This window comes from Plodia interpunctella, chromosome 3 (genome assembly GCF_027563975.2).
Source record: "Plodia interpunctella isolate USDA-ARS_2022_Savannah chromosome 3, ilPloInte3.2, whole genome shotgun sequence".
Lineage (NCBI taxonomy): Eukaryota > Metazoa > Arthropoda > Insecta > Lepidoptera > Pyralidae > Plodia > Plodia interpunctella.
Window position 1 is genome coordinate 7451338 of NC_071296.1, and position 19407 is coordinate 7470744.

Sequence of the window (19407 nt, forward strand, 5' to 3'; positions counted from 1 at the left end):
GTAACTATAAATAAGAAAAAATACAACGTTGAATTATGGCTAAGAACACGTAGGTATACTATTAGGTTATCTTTCATATCAAAAAATATGATTAAAATAAAATTAGTTCATTCGTTTGAGAGCTACGATTCCATATATGTAGATGTTGATTTCATGTAAAATAATAAACTACTTACCAAAAATTTAAATCTGGTTTTAAAGTCAAACTAAATATTAAATAATGATAATTTTATATATTTTTTTAATTAATTTGTTTTTATTAGTTTTAATTTCTTTTAATTGTATAAAGTATCTTAGGTTAAAATAATGTTATATACCTACCTATGTAAAAAAATAGTATTAAATTGCTATTGTTTTACAAGATTAGTATTATTAAAATAATATAAGATATCAAAACACTATCATAATAATTATATTTGCATGTTGATTAAGGTTCGCGAGTAAACCATTCTTAATTAAATGATGATTTAAAATTTTATATCAAACTTAGATTTTGATTATTTGCTTAAAGTGCTATCAGGATCTGGCTTATCCATTACTTAGATATTTTAAATCTAAGTACATAACTTATTTTATTTGCATTTAACAGCTATAATAAATATTCATCTTTATGTGGATTTCAGTTTTTACGCATTAATAATTTAATTTTATATAAAATATAAACCTAAATATTTCCATACTTTCTTACCTACTTATTAAAAGAGAAATTAGTCTGAAAAATCTATTCTACATTTGGTCAGGTGAACATTTGAATTCACGGCCAAGCATTTACACAAATGCTTGTCATTCTGTCCATATTTCACTTTTTAAGGCCACGGAGGGCAATTTCAGTTGATCCGTAACATTAACGGTATGTATCCTCAGATTTACGACCAGATGTTTTTTTTTGTCTGCACAAAACTTTTGTGTCGGATAATAACAGTGTTAATTAATTACAGCTATCCTGATTACAGTATTTTTAAACTGATATGTAGGTCGAGTGTCAGATTTTGCCGGATGCCTGATCGCTAGGAGGTACAGTCGCCATAACGTTGTTATCTTAACCCTTAAAGTCGCAAGTTGGTTGTTGTGAAAAAAAAACAAAAAAAATGTATGTAATAGTTTATTATTAAAAAGAACATCTTAGAAAAAATAGTAAAAAAATTTTTTTTTGCTTAGTTTGGAAAAAAACATATGTATATTTTACTATACATTGCCACGTTTCCACACAACAATAACTAATTAGCAATGTATAGTATACTATACATTATGCTTTTCATTGTTTTACATGGTAGGCCAAAAAACAATTTCTATTTTTGACATAGCACAGATGTACATTGCATTTTGTACATAGTGTACTAGCCTGACCGGTTTTACAATATTTGCATCGCTGATATCCGGATAATTGAGGCCAGTGGTCAAATTTATCAAAGCGCACTTCATCAGGTGGTCTTTCTGCAACGGGTTTCTTTATTTTTTTATTTTCAGAAACCGATTCAGTTTGCGTTACTGCAGCAGTTCTATCCCTTTTCAAGAGACCAGCATAAACCTCATACCGAAATTTCTTCAAACCATCTTTCAATGGTACTGTATGTTTCATTTTATTATGTCTACGCCGCAACAGCCAAGCATTATTGATACAGATATCTAAGAGTTGTGAAAAAATATTCATGTACCACCTATGTGACTTTATTCCAGTACGATACAAAGAAATTAACATGTCAGCCAAGTCTACGCCACCCATATGGCGATTATAATGCTTGACGATTTGCGGACAGGTGACATCAACCTGCCCCTTTGATTCTTTACAAAATCTTTTAATTTTTTCCAATGGATATGCATCTGTATAGGAACTTACTAGCGTTACTTGTTTATTATCAAACCACTTCACCACACTTATCTTATTTTCATTGCAGACTACTTGCGAAAACGACCCTCTTCCTTTCTTTTTCAAAATCTTCTCTGAAACCAATTTATTCCCAGCATCTTTCAATCTATTTTGACGAACGGTTCCCAAGCTAAATAATCCATAATTCTCCCGTAATATATAAACCAACTCCAAAGATGTGAAATAATTGTCAAAATAAATAGTACTAGCCTTCTTCTTCACTGTTTTACAAAGCGCTATGACCACTTTACTACCTATTCCCAAACTTTCTTCCTCTTCTGTAAAGTGTATGCCTCTGAAGGTATCATCCCCTCCGTAAAGCATAAAGTCGTAAATGATACCAGATACTCCAGCTCTCACCAGGTTTTTAAAACCCCACTTGTTTGGTTTGTTTGGGTTGTACTGCCGACGACTACCTGCCTTCTTACCTTTGTATGGAATGACCATTTCGTCGATGCTGAAAGCATTTTCTTCTTCTACAGACAAACATTGGTTTCGAATACTGTCAATCAAAGGTCGTAGTTTGTAATATCTATCAGACAAATCAGCTTGGGTATTATCTATAAAATGTATAAATCTTCTAACTTGCTGGAATCTTTTTAGTGACATTATATCTGCAATTTTAGCATAACGGTAGGATGTACTCCAGTAATCTTTATAGGAAGGCATAATTACAATACCCATTAAAATATTTATAGCAAGAAAATCTAATATTTCACATTCTGTAACTTTGATAGATTTACCCGTCTCTTGAACACTATATAAGTTGGTATTCTCAGTAATGGTGGTAATCAGCTCTTTTGAAAAAAAACGATAAAAATAATCTGAAGGGGACCAATCATGCGGAACCTGTTCTTGAAAACTATTATCAACTATCGTAGCTCGATGAGCGAATTGTACATTCTTCCAGCGAAAATTCAAATTATTTTTTTTGATACGAGCTTTTTTTACTTTTTGAGTAAGAACAAAAGGTGCAGCGCGTTTTCTTTGTGCACGAGTAGCTCTTGAATATGTAGGAGTGGATGGTGATGGTTGAACAGATGGTATTGATTGTATTGATGAAATCGAAGGCAAAGCATTGTAGTTACAGTTATTAGGACTAGGGAAAACTTCATTCAAAATAGGTGTTAAAGGAGCTTCGAGTGGAACACTATTATTCAAAAGATTTTTAGAAGTTTCTAATTGATAATTCAATGATTCTTCTACAGGCGTCTCTGTCTCTTCTTCAGCGTCAGAGCTCTCTGAAATGTTCAAATTCTCTAATGAAGAATCTAAGGATGGTGCTGGCGAACTATACGGTGTTTTAACTTCATCATTGCTACTTGAGTCATCGCTGACGTCTGAAGCAGCATTTCTATCAGGAACCAAGGCTATGATACGCCTAGTTCTTTCACTCGAAGCAGTCTAAAACAAAGCAAAACGAACATGCAGGCAAACCATAACCACAAGCCAAAAAAACCATTCACATTTTAAGAAGATAGTCTCTGTCTATACTAATGTTAGAAAAAAATATTAGTAAAAAGGATGCCAGAAAAAAGTACTGTTCATGAAATATTGTCATTGATGCGAGCGAACCCGCAGGTGAAAGCTAATGTCAAAATATTGATAGTGTTTTTAGTAAATATACGCAATATAATTCTTACAGGGCAAGTAGCATTGTATACTATTCTATACACAACAACTAATCATTAGATTTGCGCTTCGGTAGCAATGTATAGTATCCTATACGTCCAAATAAACAAGAAAAAAAATATTTCAAAAACACAGTCCCATGCATAATACACACATATATTCAATAGAATATAGAATTAGCTACACATTTTATCGCTCAAACATGAACCAATAATAATTATAAACAATAAAAATAATCAGAACTTACCTTAGCAAAAATTGTCGGGCGCACCATGTCGGTTATTATTCACAACTGATTTGAAATTAGCAGTGACAACAAAGTAACGTCAATTTTGACATTTAGAGAAACGTTCAGAAATTATATTTTTCCCAAGTTTTGCCAGTTTAAATAATTATTAACGTTGTTGGATTTTTTTAAAGATGAGTGTATATAATACTGTACAAAGAGACTTTAAGGGTTAACATATATTACTAATGCCAACCTTATTTCGTTCTTATAATCAATCTAAGCAACTGTCTGCTGTTTTTTTGGTTTGTTGGTTGTCAGAACCGTGATACAACTTGTCATTATTAATAATGATTTAATTGAATTAAAAGTAGCGCGCGCGCAAAATGTTATAGAGACATTAATATGTTTAATAGGTTGATGATAGTCTTATCTTTGATATAAAATTGACATGCTTGAGAACAGGATATATGCATTAAACAGTCTAGTAAAGTAAGCAAGTAGGTTACAACAGTGTATGTACTATGTATACAGATTAGAGGAATCGTTAATATACAAAATTGTTACACTATCTATTGTTTTACGAGATGCCGATGTAATCATTAATAACCTTAAAATTAGGTTATTTGCTAACTCGGTTATTCATGAAAGAGTTAAAGTATACTTTAAGCTAAAGCATGTTTATCACTCTGCTAAATTTGGCATTCATACCAGGGTAAATCTACAGTCTCAGTGAAACAAGGAAAGGCTCGGCACGATTCCCACCGCAACGAATGTTAAAACATGAATAAATTCTCTAATCAACGTGTCCGTAGTGGCTGGAGGCTACAGCCGACTTTGCTTTATAGATCGATATGGCACGTGGGGTCGAAGGCACATAGCGATGGCGGCCAGTCATTGACGACCGGCGACAGCACCACGCATGCAACGGTATAATACACAATACTAACAGCACAGAACGATTTCGGCGCTAAGTTTTCTTAAACAACACCCACATGTTCTCAAAAATTGAATCCAACCCAAAATATTGTTAATGCTAGATAGATGTATTTTTGTTATTATCACGAAAAATCTACTGAAATGGTTTGTATTTTTGTTATAATTTCGACAAAAGGTTCTTTTGTCGAAATCCATTTCAGTAGATTTCAAGAGCTGCAAAGGGCCCAAGAATCCAAGAGGGTTCCCAAGAAAAGATTATTTTCAGGGCCAACAAAAGCATCTAAATGACGACCAATAACAAGCCACTAACGCATAAGTAATTATTTATTATTGTTGAGAGACTATCACAAGTTAAAAAAAAAATATTTTTGACTCGAGAACTGTCTAGTTGGTTCATTTATATTTGAGTATTTTCCGTCCTAACTACGTAGTGCTAGCACTAAAAGAACTTTTGTAATTTCCATAGTTTGTTGTTGTAAGTACTAGGACCATTCAGTGTGCAACTTAGCTCTACAGGTTCCTAAGCATTGCGTGTCCATAAAAGGCGAATGCTTAGACATACATACTTGGTTCCTTATTTTCTACAAATATTTATTTATGGACATTGTTAGTTGTCTCTTTCCGAAATATATTACCTATTTTTAAAGAACTATGTTTCAAAACACCATTATTAATTACAATATTTACAGCGCTTGCTAAACTAATTACGTCAAATATGTTAAGAAGGCTTAGAATATGCTTAGAATATATCAACTTCAAGTGCAGATAGGTATATCAGTCTCCTGCAGACAAAATATGACCAGATTATATGTATACCTATGAGATGATCATTGACAAATAGCAGTTCACAAAGGCGCAATATACGAAAATATATTGTTAAATGTTACACAAAGTATAATTATGCATATGAAGGATTTCTCAGAGTAGCAGGTAATTGTCCCATAGGATTTTAATCACAATAAACTGTTTAGAGTTATGGAAATTAAAACTGCTGAATAGACATCAAGCTTGTAACAAATACTTAATTATCTTCTCATCTACTATCCATTCATTTATCATTTATAAAAAGTGCCTATCTGTGCTAAGATAATAACAACAAAAAATATATACAGACGAGATTAGTTTACCAAACAAAAATGACCAATTAACGAAAGTCAGATAGGTACAGTCGGTTAGAATAGGCACAAGGAATAAAAATAGTAACATTAATCTCAATAGTACACATTCTGAAGTAGGTGATACAATGGAACAAATCAGATAAGATAACAGTTTAACAGTGCCCCTGATTGGAACTTCTGATGCGATACAAAAGTCATTGTGTTGATCAAATTCTATTTCAGCAAACATTTTTTAGGCAAACGTAACCAATTGAAATTGGTTTGGTATTAAGTTCATTGTACTGTTAAAGGTGAGGCCAGATCATAATCTGTTAATAAGATTAGCTTCCTTTCGGGTAAGATGTTGAAGTGATGCCATTAATATCTATAAGGAAAGTCTGTGATGGTTGCTAAATAAAGCACGCTTACAAGCTTGTGCCAAATAGAATCAACGTAGCGCTATGTCCCATTTCCCACAGAAACCACACCGATGAAATTATGATGGATAATATGCAGTCAACCAATGGATAATATTCATTCATCAATTCATAATTATATACATAACATTCTGCATGAAAGCAAATTATTCAAATAAAAATTTGATAAAAACTATTTGTTTTGTAGGCCTAGCTAAAATTTTACATTTCCAGCAGCGTTTTTGTTTGATTTAGAAATGCAAATCATTAAAATGTGATTTGTTTCTCTTTGAATTAAGTTTTATTCTCTTTTTTCTTTTTACTATTTTTAGTTTGCACAGCCCAAACATTTGCGGAAACTACACAAAACTGCACTTTAACAAAATAAACATAGGCAGGTGGTCACAAAATGTTCAAACATACGAATGTACCTATACGAAGACATTTTGAGACTATAGCTGTATAATACTTATAGTTTACCTTCTATACCTACGGTCGACAATATTGTATCTTTATTTTCTATAAACTTTTTTACTCAACATATCTCTCTTCCAATTTCACGCGTTGCATTCGGGACTAAACGTCTATGTACTGTAGTCATGATGAAATCAAATTTTTATTGAGTACTTACTAACTGTATTAATTTTAAAGTTGATTCGTCAGTACTCACATTTCGGAATGTACAAGATGTATCTTTTAGCACATCGTCAAAACTTCCGAGATCAAACTTAAAGATAACAGATACTGACACTATCAGTTAAAGTATCGTAAATTGCTTAATGTAAAAAAGGAACTGTGGCTAATTGATGAAAAAATGCTACCATTATGCAACGATAATTGGTTTGGGTCAATGACTTGAAGAAGCGGCAATCACATATAAACATGATACCTATGTTTTTTTGCAAATCACTTTCTCACTTACAGTGGCGCGTGGTTGCTTTGTAGTCCGCTAATGTATTTTGTTACGCATGATTTGGCCAGTAAGGGAAGAAATATTGTTTAAATTGCACGATATATGGATAAAACACATTTTACCTTCACTCCATCTAATACTTTGTCATCTAGATCTAATCTATCGATTAATTTGTCATCAATCGAAGGTTCCTGTTACGAATACAAGGACGATCAGATAATGAAGAGATCTATTTTTATTCTCTCACAAGCGAATAGAGAAAGGGAGATGATTCTAGAAATTTATAATCGATTAGCATATACTATACTATAGTATATACTATACTATATATAGTATAGTATATACTATAGTATAATATATTATACTATCGATCTATGATTAATTAATTTTATATCTCTTTTTTTTTCGAAAATCTGTACAGACCAGTGACAGTTTTATTTTACCGCTGTATAGATACCTCACCAAGTAGAAATACAATACAAATTAATTTCTGAAGATTAAAATAGATTATACAGCAAATACTTTCCTCTTCCTTCATGAAATACCATGAAATTATAGGTTATTAATATAAATTATAGGTTTTCATTGCTTTGCAAAGCGAATTTCAATAAAAAACAAATCGTACAGTAATTGGCTTCCGGGTGTTCCCTAATTGAAGTGCGGAGACGATTCCCACGGGTTTCACGTCAGACTTCAACCATATAACACAGTTTTAATCGAAACTCCCTGAATCACAGCAACGTATACACATTAGCTATGGCTAGTAAACAACTTGCCAACTAGTAGCATGCACTTCACTATATAAATGGTTTATGGTAATGCACTGCCCATAAGATAAATGACCGGCGTTCCTCAGGGCTCGACTCTTGGACCGTTAGTAATGTGATGGGAAATTACTGTGTTTTTAGTTGATATTTGTGTCATTAACTCAGAATATATCATGGATTCATATAGTTTTTCTTCAGTGTGCGTGTGTTGTAATTTAAACTAAGCGACTAGGCTCTTAATATTTTTTGCTAACAGTAAAGCGACCTACTCATTTCCGACAAATTTTATATCCATTTCTCGTTCGTGTGCTGAATCGGATTAAGATTGTGGCACACTCGGTTGCATGTAGGAATCATGTGAACCGAAGCTAGTAATTGGGTGCACCCGAGCGGCTGCAGTAATTGATATGGCGAGGTATAGCGGTTCTATCGGCAATGCATCTCCGCCCTTCAGAGTGTTTTCCGTCGGTAAACTTGCTTCGATCGGATATCGCTCCTGGGCTTATAGTTTCGGCAGTCGACTGCATGTTGCAATCGTTACAGTTAGTAAACACTGCTTCTGGTATGTAGATGTAATGGATGTTTAAACGCTTGCGGTCCCGCACGTGGGTGATGAGATGAACGTCAATTTAGCTCGTTGATTTTATAGATATGGTTGTTCGTAATTTCGTTTCTTGTCATCGGTTTGTAATATCGCATCTGAATTTGTAAGTTTTATTAGGTACTCAATGTAATTTTCACATAAGTTGTGGACATTAATAATGGAAATGATTTACTCATAATTTTATAGCATCTTCGTAATTAATTTATCATCTACGTTTAACTGTTCATTACTTGGATGAACTAATTATAGCAGGAACTATTTTATGCCTCCCTTGGTATAATAAGATGTTAGTTAGATACTTTTGTTTTTGAGAACGAGATTATTTGTCTATGAAATCATAAAGTCAGAAAGTAGACTTTCGCAGGCATTTTTTCACGTCAAATTTTGTAGCAATAAAAACACTATACCTACTTATATTGAACATGTAGGTACCCAATATTAATATTATGATGTAGGGGGTCTTGCATTTTATTGATACTTAAATACTGAAATATTTAATGTCTTTTTACCGCCAACACACTTGTCCACGGAATTTATATTAAGTACTTACTTATAAAGAACTATGTTGCCATCAACATTGTCTCGTAGATACGTTTAAAGATTTTTTTTCTTCGATGTTAGAATAAATCGAGTTGCGCGGTACTCTTCAAAATACCTCTACATAGCTTCTGAAAGTTGTATTTTGATTGATTCTAATTCTGCACCTAACTCGTAAGTAAATATCTGTTAGTAAGTATAATTATTATGTATTTCTTTTAATATTTTATTATGAATTGTTTACCAAATATCTACGTAAATGGAAAACATTTCTGTTAAGATGTCGAGGTATACCTAAACTTACGACTTCAATCTTTCAATGTGCAAAAAGTGCATCAGTGTACCCACTCGCATTTTCATTTACAATAAAAACTGATCTGGTTTATAAATTGATTGTCAGATGGATTTATTTATTTTCAAAACGATTTCGAATTCCAATACAAATATCTTGCTTTTTTGCGTGAACAGTCATGGATGTAGTCAAAATTAAAGCATTTAATTGGAAATTAGACCTTCACAGATACTTATTTAAATTTCAAATTATATAATAGTGCCAAAGAGTACTGGCATTTCGGAACGACCACTACTGAAAAGAAATGCCGAAAGAAACTCATTTTAACAGTGTTGTTATCATGCCAGAAGGAGCCTCGCCAATGTACCATAATCATCCTCGTAAATAACTTATTATTTATCTATCATTCCCTCGAAGTAAAATATTATCGCTTACGAAGCTTGATTCCGTTTTAGGACATAAGATGATATCACACACACCAATTGATGGCTCAATAATAATTTTGCGGAAGGGCCGCAAACATTGCGGCCAATGACGCTTGCACTTGCACTTGACGATTTGAATTTATTCCAATTAAAATTATTGCTTTTATTAAATTTTTATTTAAAACAACATATCCAATATTTAAATATTGTCTCCTTACTGGTCGGAATATGATCTGCCTAATCAATAATAAATATCAGTCAGTTCAGAGTAATAAACTATTGTTTAAGCAAGTGATAATACTTACCAAAGCATTATTTACTATGATGAGCAAGGGCAAAAGCATCAGGGGGCCCGACTTAATCATTTTTCACACACATCAACCAAGGTTTCCCAGCGCGGATTACGATTGTCTGTGAGACGCGATTTCCCGCCAAGTCAAAAAGAAAGTCCGGACGCGTGTGTATGCCGACGCTAAGCCCGCCAAACTGAAGAAGCAAGTAAGGACCGTGAGAGCTTCGCGAACCGTCGTTGAATGGCCCACTCCATGGAGGGCGAAATGGCGGGAGGGCCGTTCTTGTAGGGGAAGCCGACCGCCTCCGGTAATTCACTAAGAAAAGTTATTTGCCGAGGGATTTGGGTAATAGATTTGACCGATTTGCAATATTGGACTTGTTTGTTTGCTTTTATAGAACACAACCACCGGAAAACTATGATTTATAAAACTGACATGATAGAGTTGCCCTATATCCAACATTCAGGAGCAACCTACAAAATACTGTATAAAGAATCTTTATCTTGAATTCTGACATGACTTACGTCTATCCGTCATTTAACGGCCATCATGTTACCTGATATTTAATAAAACAACCAGTGTTCAGGTTTCCTCAAGATATTTTCTATCACCGTAAGGAGGAAATGTACCTAAGCAGAAAAATCTACGTTATACTTATATTTATCTAATATGAATTGTTATTTCTAAATTATCTAATAAAGTTGCATATATAAGTATAATAAGTACATATTGCTAATATCAGACCGCAAAAATACTGGTTATTTAAGAATATAAAATATTTAGTATAAAATAAGAAAATGAATTTCTATAGTATTACAGCGCGGCGCTGTAACACGCAAACTTAGACGCAGACTGCATGTCTCGTGTGCATTTCACATACCCTGCCTTTTCCGCATTCAGGTAAACAGAAGAGATCCGATACACTAGTCAACTCGCCCAGTTCTCTTTTATAACAAGGAAGTACGTACCATCAATGAAAAGAAATGGTATGTACATTTAAGCAAAATGATATCAAAATAAAGAGATGTGAAAAAAAATTGACAGTACTTTCCGTGAGCACGTGACAAAAATATCATGTTGGTGTAGTAAACTGTTGAGGAGTTTCTTCGCTGAGAGTCAAATCTTGGTGTACCACAAAGGCGCCAGTAAAAAATTAAAAATTTCACTTCAATCAATTGAAGATGGATCTATCTGATGCAAAATTTGAGTTTGATGATTCCACCCAATCGAAATTATTACGAACCTTTTTACCATACAAAGTTACCTACTAGCTAATATTATATCTATAACGTTATGTGCGATGTTGGTTCTGTGTTTAGTCTATAAAAAAAATAAATAAAAATGTTTTCCTATCGTAAATTCCCACAAGTAGGTACCCTACTCAATTAGTTCTATTAAGTTTCTAATAAGTACCCACATAAACATATCAACTAATGCTGCTGTCGAATACACACATAACACAGGAAGTACTAGGTCTCTGCAAAATAAGTAATCAACCGTAACTTCATAATTTTGTGTAATTTAAAACCAAATTATTATATCCCGGTTCACTAACCCCTAGATTCCCTAAGTGTTGGTATAATAATGAAAAAAGAAAATTAATTTATATATTTTAGGAAATCGTTTTGCTTACCGATGTAGTGCTTTATATGAGTTAAATTAATAACGAGTATTTATTTCTTTAATCAAACTGAGCGCCTAAGTTATGCAAATGAAAAAAGTGATATAAGTATTTCTTAAACACTAACATTTATTTAATAAAACCTTTTGTTACTAAAGTTTCTTTTATTTATAAAACAATTTAGGTACCTATTTTTCATGAAGCGGTCTTTTTCGATAAGTAAATTTATTATGACAAAATCTGACCAAATATATAAAAATTAAAAATAGGTAAACATACCTACCAGACAGGTTGCGTAAAAATGACTTTTCTTTCTGCCCAACAAAAATGCCTTTTTTAATACCGATAGGAGTCCTGATACACCTTTACTACAATTAGAAGCCTAAAAGCTATTGGGTATGTAAATTTATCATAACTTAGCACAGAACAGATACGCAATGTACATGTACATTTAAATATGAGTACCTAACGTCTACGCATTTCTGCATTCGCAAACGCATAAACCACAAAACGAAATAATAAAGATGAGTAATTTTCCATTATATAATTCAAATGTTTTTATTGCTTGCAATCGATAATAATATTAATAATATATCGATATAATTGCGAGCAATAAAAACATTGGATAAATTATTTTATAAGTCTGAAATTAGAATCGTCCAAATCTATTGAAAAACATTTAACACTATTTTCCTCCATTGATAGGAAATTCTAATTGGTCATGCATGGTTAATGGATTTAGTTCATAAATAAATAAATACATTTTATGAACAAAAAAAAACAAGCATAGCAAAAACAAAAACACAGTTTTCTGCTAATGGAAAATACACTATCTATCTACTAACTTTCATCGCGTACCTAGTTTGTGACTATTTATCACCACAAGGAAAAACCGCAGCAACAGCTACGTACCAACTTTGAATTTGTAACGTTCAGCGAACATAGGTATAGCCGATAGTGTTTTTCTAGCACGAAGACAAAGTACAATCATATTTTCCATTGAAATAGTAAATGCTTATGGATATCGTTAGGAATATTCAATCCTCCACATTATCGATACGTAAGTAGGTAGTAGGTACTACATACTTACTACAATACTCTATTACTAGAATTTTCTACAGGAACATTTATTTTTCCGGATGAAAAGCAGGAGCTTGAGAGTTTGAGCAATATTTGTTATAAATTGGTATAAATTAATACATGTGGTTTTTCTGTAAGGTTATATTATATACTAGCTGATGCCTACGACTTCGTTCGCGTGGCCGAACAATTTTTGGTAAGGAGTCAAAATGATTGGAGAAATTTAATTTTACAGACAAATGTAACGATATCTATACATACAGAAGATGCTAATCAGACTAAAAAGTATTTTTTCTATAGTTTAGCTGAACTATTGTGACTCTTTTTTAGGTGTTCCAGATCTTCGATTTTTATACCTCAATAGAAAATGCTCATCAGACTGAGCAACTTTTATTAGAGCGTCATTTCTATATTTCCTATAGTTTAGCTGTACCATCATAGGTCTACATCAGGTGTTCCAGTTTTCAAAATTATTTACACCCTATATGTTGTTAATTATTAATAGCTATATAACAAAAAAAAGAAAGTTTCATTCAAATCCGTCCAGTAGTTCCGAAGATTAGCAACAAATATACAGACATACAATTTTTTCGTCTTCAAATTCTTACTCTGTTGCTGTGGCTCTATTGCCTAATTTTATTTTTACGTAAATTTATTAAATGTACAGGATTTTTATTATATGTATTGATGTACAGTCAACTACAGCATATCAATTTACCCAAGTTCATTTTACATTCACTCGTTAGGTAGGTTATAGGTACTTTATCCTTCTCCATAGTTCAAACTACATGTGTTCTATCGCAACTTACTATCGCATTTGTTAGGATTATGCCAGTCCACACTATCGGCAAAGAGTTTTGCCGAATCCGCCAAATTTTGGAAAACTGTCAGCGATGATGTATGTGTAGCCAGACAGATGCCGTAGGTATATTATTAGTTTGAATCTGAGCAATTTTTCCCCGCAAAGAAAAACAAGTAATGTATGTCGAAATCGCCAAAGTTTGGCGAACTATTTGCCGATAGCGTACAGCCGGCAACCTGCAACGTTCAATCCACCCACAAGTGAACATCTAGCGACATCTGTTGAGATAATTGAAAATTACCTACATACTTATGTGACATTGGAGAAATATATATATCCAATGAGGTAGGTACTATATTGATACTCCTTCATTACATTTTAAAAACCTCTTTAATGCATTTCTAACAAAGAACAGAAAAACCCAACAAGATTTTATTTGATGTATATTTTGACACAGTCAGCCTCCAGAGAATACCTATATGTAACAAAAGTATTAAAGGTTATTTGATAATAATATCTTTGCATTAATAGCGATCCCAATCGCTACAGTACCTACCCAAATTCTGGAATAAGTTCATGGACTACAAGTAATTCACACTGTATTCAAAGTTTATTAATGCCACAGATATAAGAACGTTACACAATGTAATATTCTTATAATATGTGATTAATGTTTTTCTTTGATAAGTTTTAGTTTTATAATTTTTATTTTTTTTAGGTATTTTTGTTATGTTTATAATTTAGTGGCCAATAAACAATTTTCTATTCTAATTTAGTAGCCATAATCTGACTGCGTCTATTACTTAAATAGATTGGTAGGTACCTAATACTACCAGCATCAACATAATGATAAACGTGAATGATAACATTTGTCACTACGTAGGATTCTTGAGACTGAAACGCGGTTTGAATTTTGATTAGTTTTAGGTACCTAATCTGGACAGGCACTGATTAAAACCTCACATCTCAATATAAAAAAAATTAAGTTAAACAAGAGTATAATTTCATGCGTAGACTATAATGTAATGAGGGAGTTCATTAAATACAATAATAATATTATGTTAATGAACATTAGGTCATTAACATTAGTATTATCAGTGACATAATTTGTACCTACTCAACTCAACCGAGATAATAATTATTATGTGAATAAATTCGTTATAAGCACCAAGAGAGTCAACACACTTTCATAAATAATGTTTAGGGTCAATGTCTATTTAATAAAAAACAATATGGCTTTGGTTGACTTAAAACAGTGGCATCACAACACAATAAGTTGCTAACAGTTCAAGTCAAGACAATGGAAAGTCACACCCACCTTACATAAGGTAATGTGAATTAAAAATTCAAGGACAAGTACAATACGTAAACATTTTACAGTGTAAAGAATTTATTCATTGAATACAGATACTCGTAATAAATAAATGCGTTAAATACAAAATACCCTTATTTCCATGTGACCATAAAAAATAAATTATGTATTATTTAAAGATTACTCCTTTGATTAGGTAGTCATTTGCCCAGACTTTTCTTCAAGTTATCGGCCAATTTGTCCATAAACTCAAAGGTTTCATAGTAATCTGACCGTTGTACATTATTCATGCCTTTGATGCAAATGGCTAGATCCTTAGTCATAACTCCAGACTCAATAGTATCAATACAGACTTTTTCGAGGGTCTCAGCGAAATTCTTGAGCTCTTTGTTGTTATCCAGCTTGGCGCGATGGAGAAGACCTCTGGTCCACGCGAAGATAGACGCAATGGGATTGGTGGAGGTCTCCTTACCTTGCTGGTAGAAACGGTAGTGCCTGGTGACTGTACCATGAGCCGCTTCGGCCTCTACCGTCTTGCCGTCTGGGCAAATAAGAACAGACGTCATCAGACCCAAAGATCCATAACCCTGGGCGACCGAGTCAGACTGCACATCACCGTCATAGTTTTTACAAGCCCAAACAAATCCACCTTCCGACTTCATAGCGTAAGCAACCATATCATCAATAAGTCTGTGCTCGTACCAAATACCTGCAGCCTCGAATTGCTTCTTGTATTCCTTTTCGTAAATTTCTTGGAAGATATCCTTGAAGCGACCATCGTATTTCTTCAAGATGGTATTTTTGGTACTCAAGTATAGAGGATATTTCCTATCGAGAGCAAATTTGAATGACGAATGAGCAAAGTCGACGATAGATGCGTCGGTATTGAACATGCCCAGAGCTACACCTGCGCCCTTGAAATCGTTGACGACTTGCCTGATTGGCTCTCCAGAGGGCGGGGTCCAGATCAGCTCTAATTTCCCCACACCTGGCACGACAAAGTCGGTCGCTTTGTATTGATCAGCATGAGCATGACGACCGATGATGATAGGTTTCTCCCAACCCGTGACTAAACGAGGGATATTCTTACAGATAATGGCTTCCCTGAAGACTGTGCCTCCGAGGATGTTACGGATAGTTCCATTTGGACTCTTCCACATCTTCTTCAATTTGAATTCTTCTACCCTTTTTTCGTCAGGGGTGATGGTAGCGCATTTGATGCCCACATTATATTTCTTGATTGCGTTGGCGCAATCGATTGTTACCTGATCATCTGTTTGATCACGGTACTCCATGCCCAAGTCATATGTATGCAACTCGATGTCTAAGAAAGGTAAAATAAGTTTATTTTTAATCAGATCCCAAATAATACGGGTCATCTCATCACCGAGGATGTCGACTACGGGTCCGGCCTTTATTTTCGACATGTTGATGGTTCTGTAAAGAAATATTTGTTTGTGAGAACTGAGTATTAGGACTGTTCCATAATCTAAAACTATATACCCTAGTGCTACAAGAATGCAATTTTTATCGGAAATAAAATAAAACTCTTCATAGATTGGCTCGTTCAAACAAAATAAAAATTCTCCAATTTCATTATATTATTAGAAAGTAATGAGCGCCAATAAAAAAATAATGGATTTAATCCAAAAATCATGTCTCATTTATTTTTAACTAACTTAATATAAACCCAGTCTACAAAATATGCACACCACAGTGCACACCAGTCTACAAAATGATGAAGTAATCATTGAAGTGAAACTGGTTATGGTTATACCTTACTTTCCTTTCCTTAACTTGGTGATCAACGAACATATATAGTAGGTTATCAGATTATACTTCAGTAAAAGTATAGTAAAAGGAAAATAATCCCGAGTCGTGTAGGAATACAACCCAAACCCTAATCTATTACGATCGAAGCTATCCCGGGGCGGATTCAAAAGTAACATAAATTTAGTTATACCTAAAATTAATACTTCAGTAAATATATATTACCATTGTAACTACCAAACATTTGTTTGTAGTCGGAGCCTGTGGCATTATCAATTTTAGTTAGTATAATAAAATACTCTGATTTATGCCAAAATAAAAAAATACCTATTTACTTCAAACATTTACAATTTGTTATTCTAGTCTACTGAGTGTTTAAAAATACAAATCGAATACTTGATAACGTTTAGGACGTAAGTATATTGATAACAAAATATAATGTATCATGCCCATAGCTATAACCATAGATAAAATAAATATAATGGCTGAATTTCCACTATTACGCAATTCTTTATAAAAGTAACCGATATTTTAAAAAATGTTTGTTCTGTATTACACAAGATTTTTTAAAAGTAAAATGTTGAATATGAATGCATATAAAATGCAACTTTTATTCCGACCATATTTGGTATAAAAATGAAAAGAAAAACACAAATTAACAGTTAAATGGATTTGGCTACTGCTATTTCAATTAACTTAAGATCGCACGCAATTGTTCTGCGCATCTCTCTGCGAAAATTTGCGCTTCTATTTTGTTCTATCTTTGACGTAAATATTTATTTTCTTTTAACTATTATTTTTTTTTACATTATGTTAAGAAAATAGTCTAATTTTTGTTATGTTTATAATTTAGTGGTAAATAAAATATTTTCTATTCTATTCTAAACAAGCAATATTAGCATATTTGTTACACTGATTTTTTTTATAAGAAATTATTATTTAAACTGAAAAAAAATGCGTCTAATGTAGTATTTATAGTCACAGTCATGTAAGACCGGTAATGTTTTATGGACATAAATGTACTAGTTAGTTAGATGTGTGTGCCATAAATACCATAAATGATAATTTTCTCAGATTAAGCCTATAACCAATCTTGTCATTAATTAAATAGACTAAGTTAACACTGTTTATATAAAATAGTTGCTGGAACAAATACCTGCAATAACTTTAATAGAAGATTTCTTAATCAAACAAGGTGAATGTTACAGTTCAATAAACATATTTTATTAATATATATGTAAATAGCTGCCTATGTGTTCACTCAACAAGTGAATTCTATTAAATATAATATTCTATGAAATGTATTAATTATGATGATATTTATATTATTTAAGTGTAGTTCTAATAAGGATCAATTTACATTTAAAATATAATATATCAGACCTATTTCTGATATTTAGAGATAAATAATAATAATCAATAGTTAGTAATACTTATAATGGTTAAGAGAGGTTAGTAACAGTACAGGAACGAAGACATTTAGGAATTTGAAAAATATTTTTCAACATTCAAGTATAATAATATCATAATATATAGTTTATAAGTATAATAATAAATAACAACTTAAATAAGCAATAAAAAAACATTATCATAATCAAATGATTATGATAATGTTTTAGTTTCACAATATTTCAGTTCAAATGTAGTAGATACTGTATAAGATGATTGAAATAAAAATGAATTTTAAAATTTCTAACAATTTAGTATTTCCATGAATATCACAATATTTATATGGAATTTTTTAATTGCTAACATTTTACCTATAGGTACATCTAACTGAAATAGATAGTCTATTATTACATTAATTTACAAATTACTATCTTAATAACTGAGATGTAAAAGGTTTGTGCATCAATGAATCTTGAGCATTTCTTAAAAACAAGTTACATTGAATAATTGAAAATCTATGGTATCATTATAAATCCATGCCCACAAAGAGCAAAAAGGTGACATTACTAAATCCTAGATGATAACAATACTGAAATCAAAATGTGTAAATAAATCTTGCTATACAACAGAATAAATACTTGAGCTTGTTTGCTAATGACTGGGCAAAGTTCAAGAGACAGCACTTCATAAAAATACCATAATCAAGTAATGTTATTCAAATTGCACAATATGAAAAAAAGATAGGTACTCCAGTTTATAAAGAGGTATAAGTTACTAGAATTTATTTAGAGTAGAGATGTGAATATTCTTACCTAGACTAGTGGCTATTAAAATCAATTAAAATAGGTAAATATGATGCCCAAATATTCGTCGTAACTCCCCCACTGAGCCAGAGAAACTGACGTGACAATCGACGCGACGTTGCTGAATAAACTATGCAATCTTATAGGTACAACCTATTGACACCGTGTAGCGATAAAGCTGAAAATTCAACAACGAATTTTTCCCAAGTAAAGATGTTATGTTATTTATATAGTAATTTATTTGAAACATATTACCTTTTTAGGGACAGGGACTGGGTTGGATAATTACGTTATACCTAGGCACGTACAGTAGTTCTAAAAAGAAAGTTGTTGTGTTCCCATAATACCTTTGCTTGTAGTTTTTCGTTATAACACAACAATGCAGACCGGCAGGCACTAAATCCATGCAGGCAGATTAGCAAAATCTTATTAACGATGGCGTTTCCTATAAGTTCAATACTATTTATAAACTTTAATAGAAAATAATATACCTATATAGTTTTATTACATGTATAAGAAACACCAATAGGTACCTACCTACCAAATAAAACCTTCCATTCTATTTCTATAGAAAAATCGTAGTTGGTACAGAAATTAAATAATGGAACACGATATATGACGT

The 19407-nt window shown here is 32.4% G+C and overlaps 3 protein-coding genes across 6 annotated transcripts in view; all 3 read right to left on the minus strand.

Annotated features, from left to right (window-relative positions):
* The window catches only part of ImpE1 (Ecdysone-inducible gene E1), a 38633-nt gene extending 28399 nt beyond the window's left edge, over window positions 1-10234 (minus strand). Inside the window, exon 1 of one of the 2 annotated variants that reach the window (XM_053769610.2) lies at window positions 10021-10234. In XM_053769610.2, the coding sequence (XP_053625585.1) occupies window positions 10021-10080 (60 nt within the window). In that variant the 5' untranslated portion in view covers window positions 10081-10234. The remainder of the gene's footprint in view (window positions 1-10020) is intronic. The other variant, XM_053769609.2, reaches the window with a different exon arrangement.
* Window positions 1046-3956, minus strand: LOC128683708 (piggyBac transposable element-derived protein 2-like). The gene has a single exon (XM_053769611.2). It carries the CDS (start codon window positions 2549-2551, stop codon window positions 1256-1258), a length of 1296 nt encoding a protein of 431 aa, XP_053625586.1. The 5' UTR covers window positions 2552-3956; the 3' UTR covers window positions 1046-1255.
* Window positions 10235-14883: 4649 nt separating the features above from the next.
* Window positions 14884-19206, minus strand: Idh (Isocitrate dehydrogenase). 3 transcript variants are annotated; one of them, XM_053769459.1, is made up of 2 exons: window positions 19133-19206; window positions 14884-16260 (listed from the first exon to the last, which is right to left on the minus strand). In XM_053769459.1, exons 1-2 carry the CDS (start codon window positions 19189-19191, stop codon window positions 15024-15026), a joined length of 1296 nt encoding a protein of 431 aa, XP_053625434.1. In that variant the 5' UTR covers window positions 19192-19206; the 3' UTR covers window positions 14884-15023. The 3 variants fall into 3 exon arrangements, with proteins under 3 accessions (XP_053625434.1, XP_053625436.1, XP_053625435.1); XM_053769461.1 differs by having other exon boundaries at window positions 19041-19176; XM_053769460.2 differs by lacking the exon at window positions 19133-19206 and adding an exon at window positions 18795-18958.
* Window positions 19207-19407: the final 201 nt, after the last annotated feature.

Bases quoted from the DNA above. Each gene is read 5' to 3' on its own strand.
- LOC128683708 (XM_053769611.2), bottom strand. From the start codon at position 2,551: ATGGGTATTGTAATTATGCCTTCCTATAAAGATTACTGGAGTACATCC.
- Idh (XM_053769459.1), bottom strand. From the start codon at position 19,191: ATGGATTTAGTGCCTGCCGGTCTGCATTGTTGTGTTATAACGAAAAAC. The intron at 16,261-19,132 runs GTATTATGGGAA...ATTTCTTTACAG, and splicing joins ACGAAAAACTACAAGCAAAG to AACCATCAACATGTCGAAAA.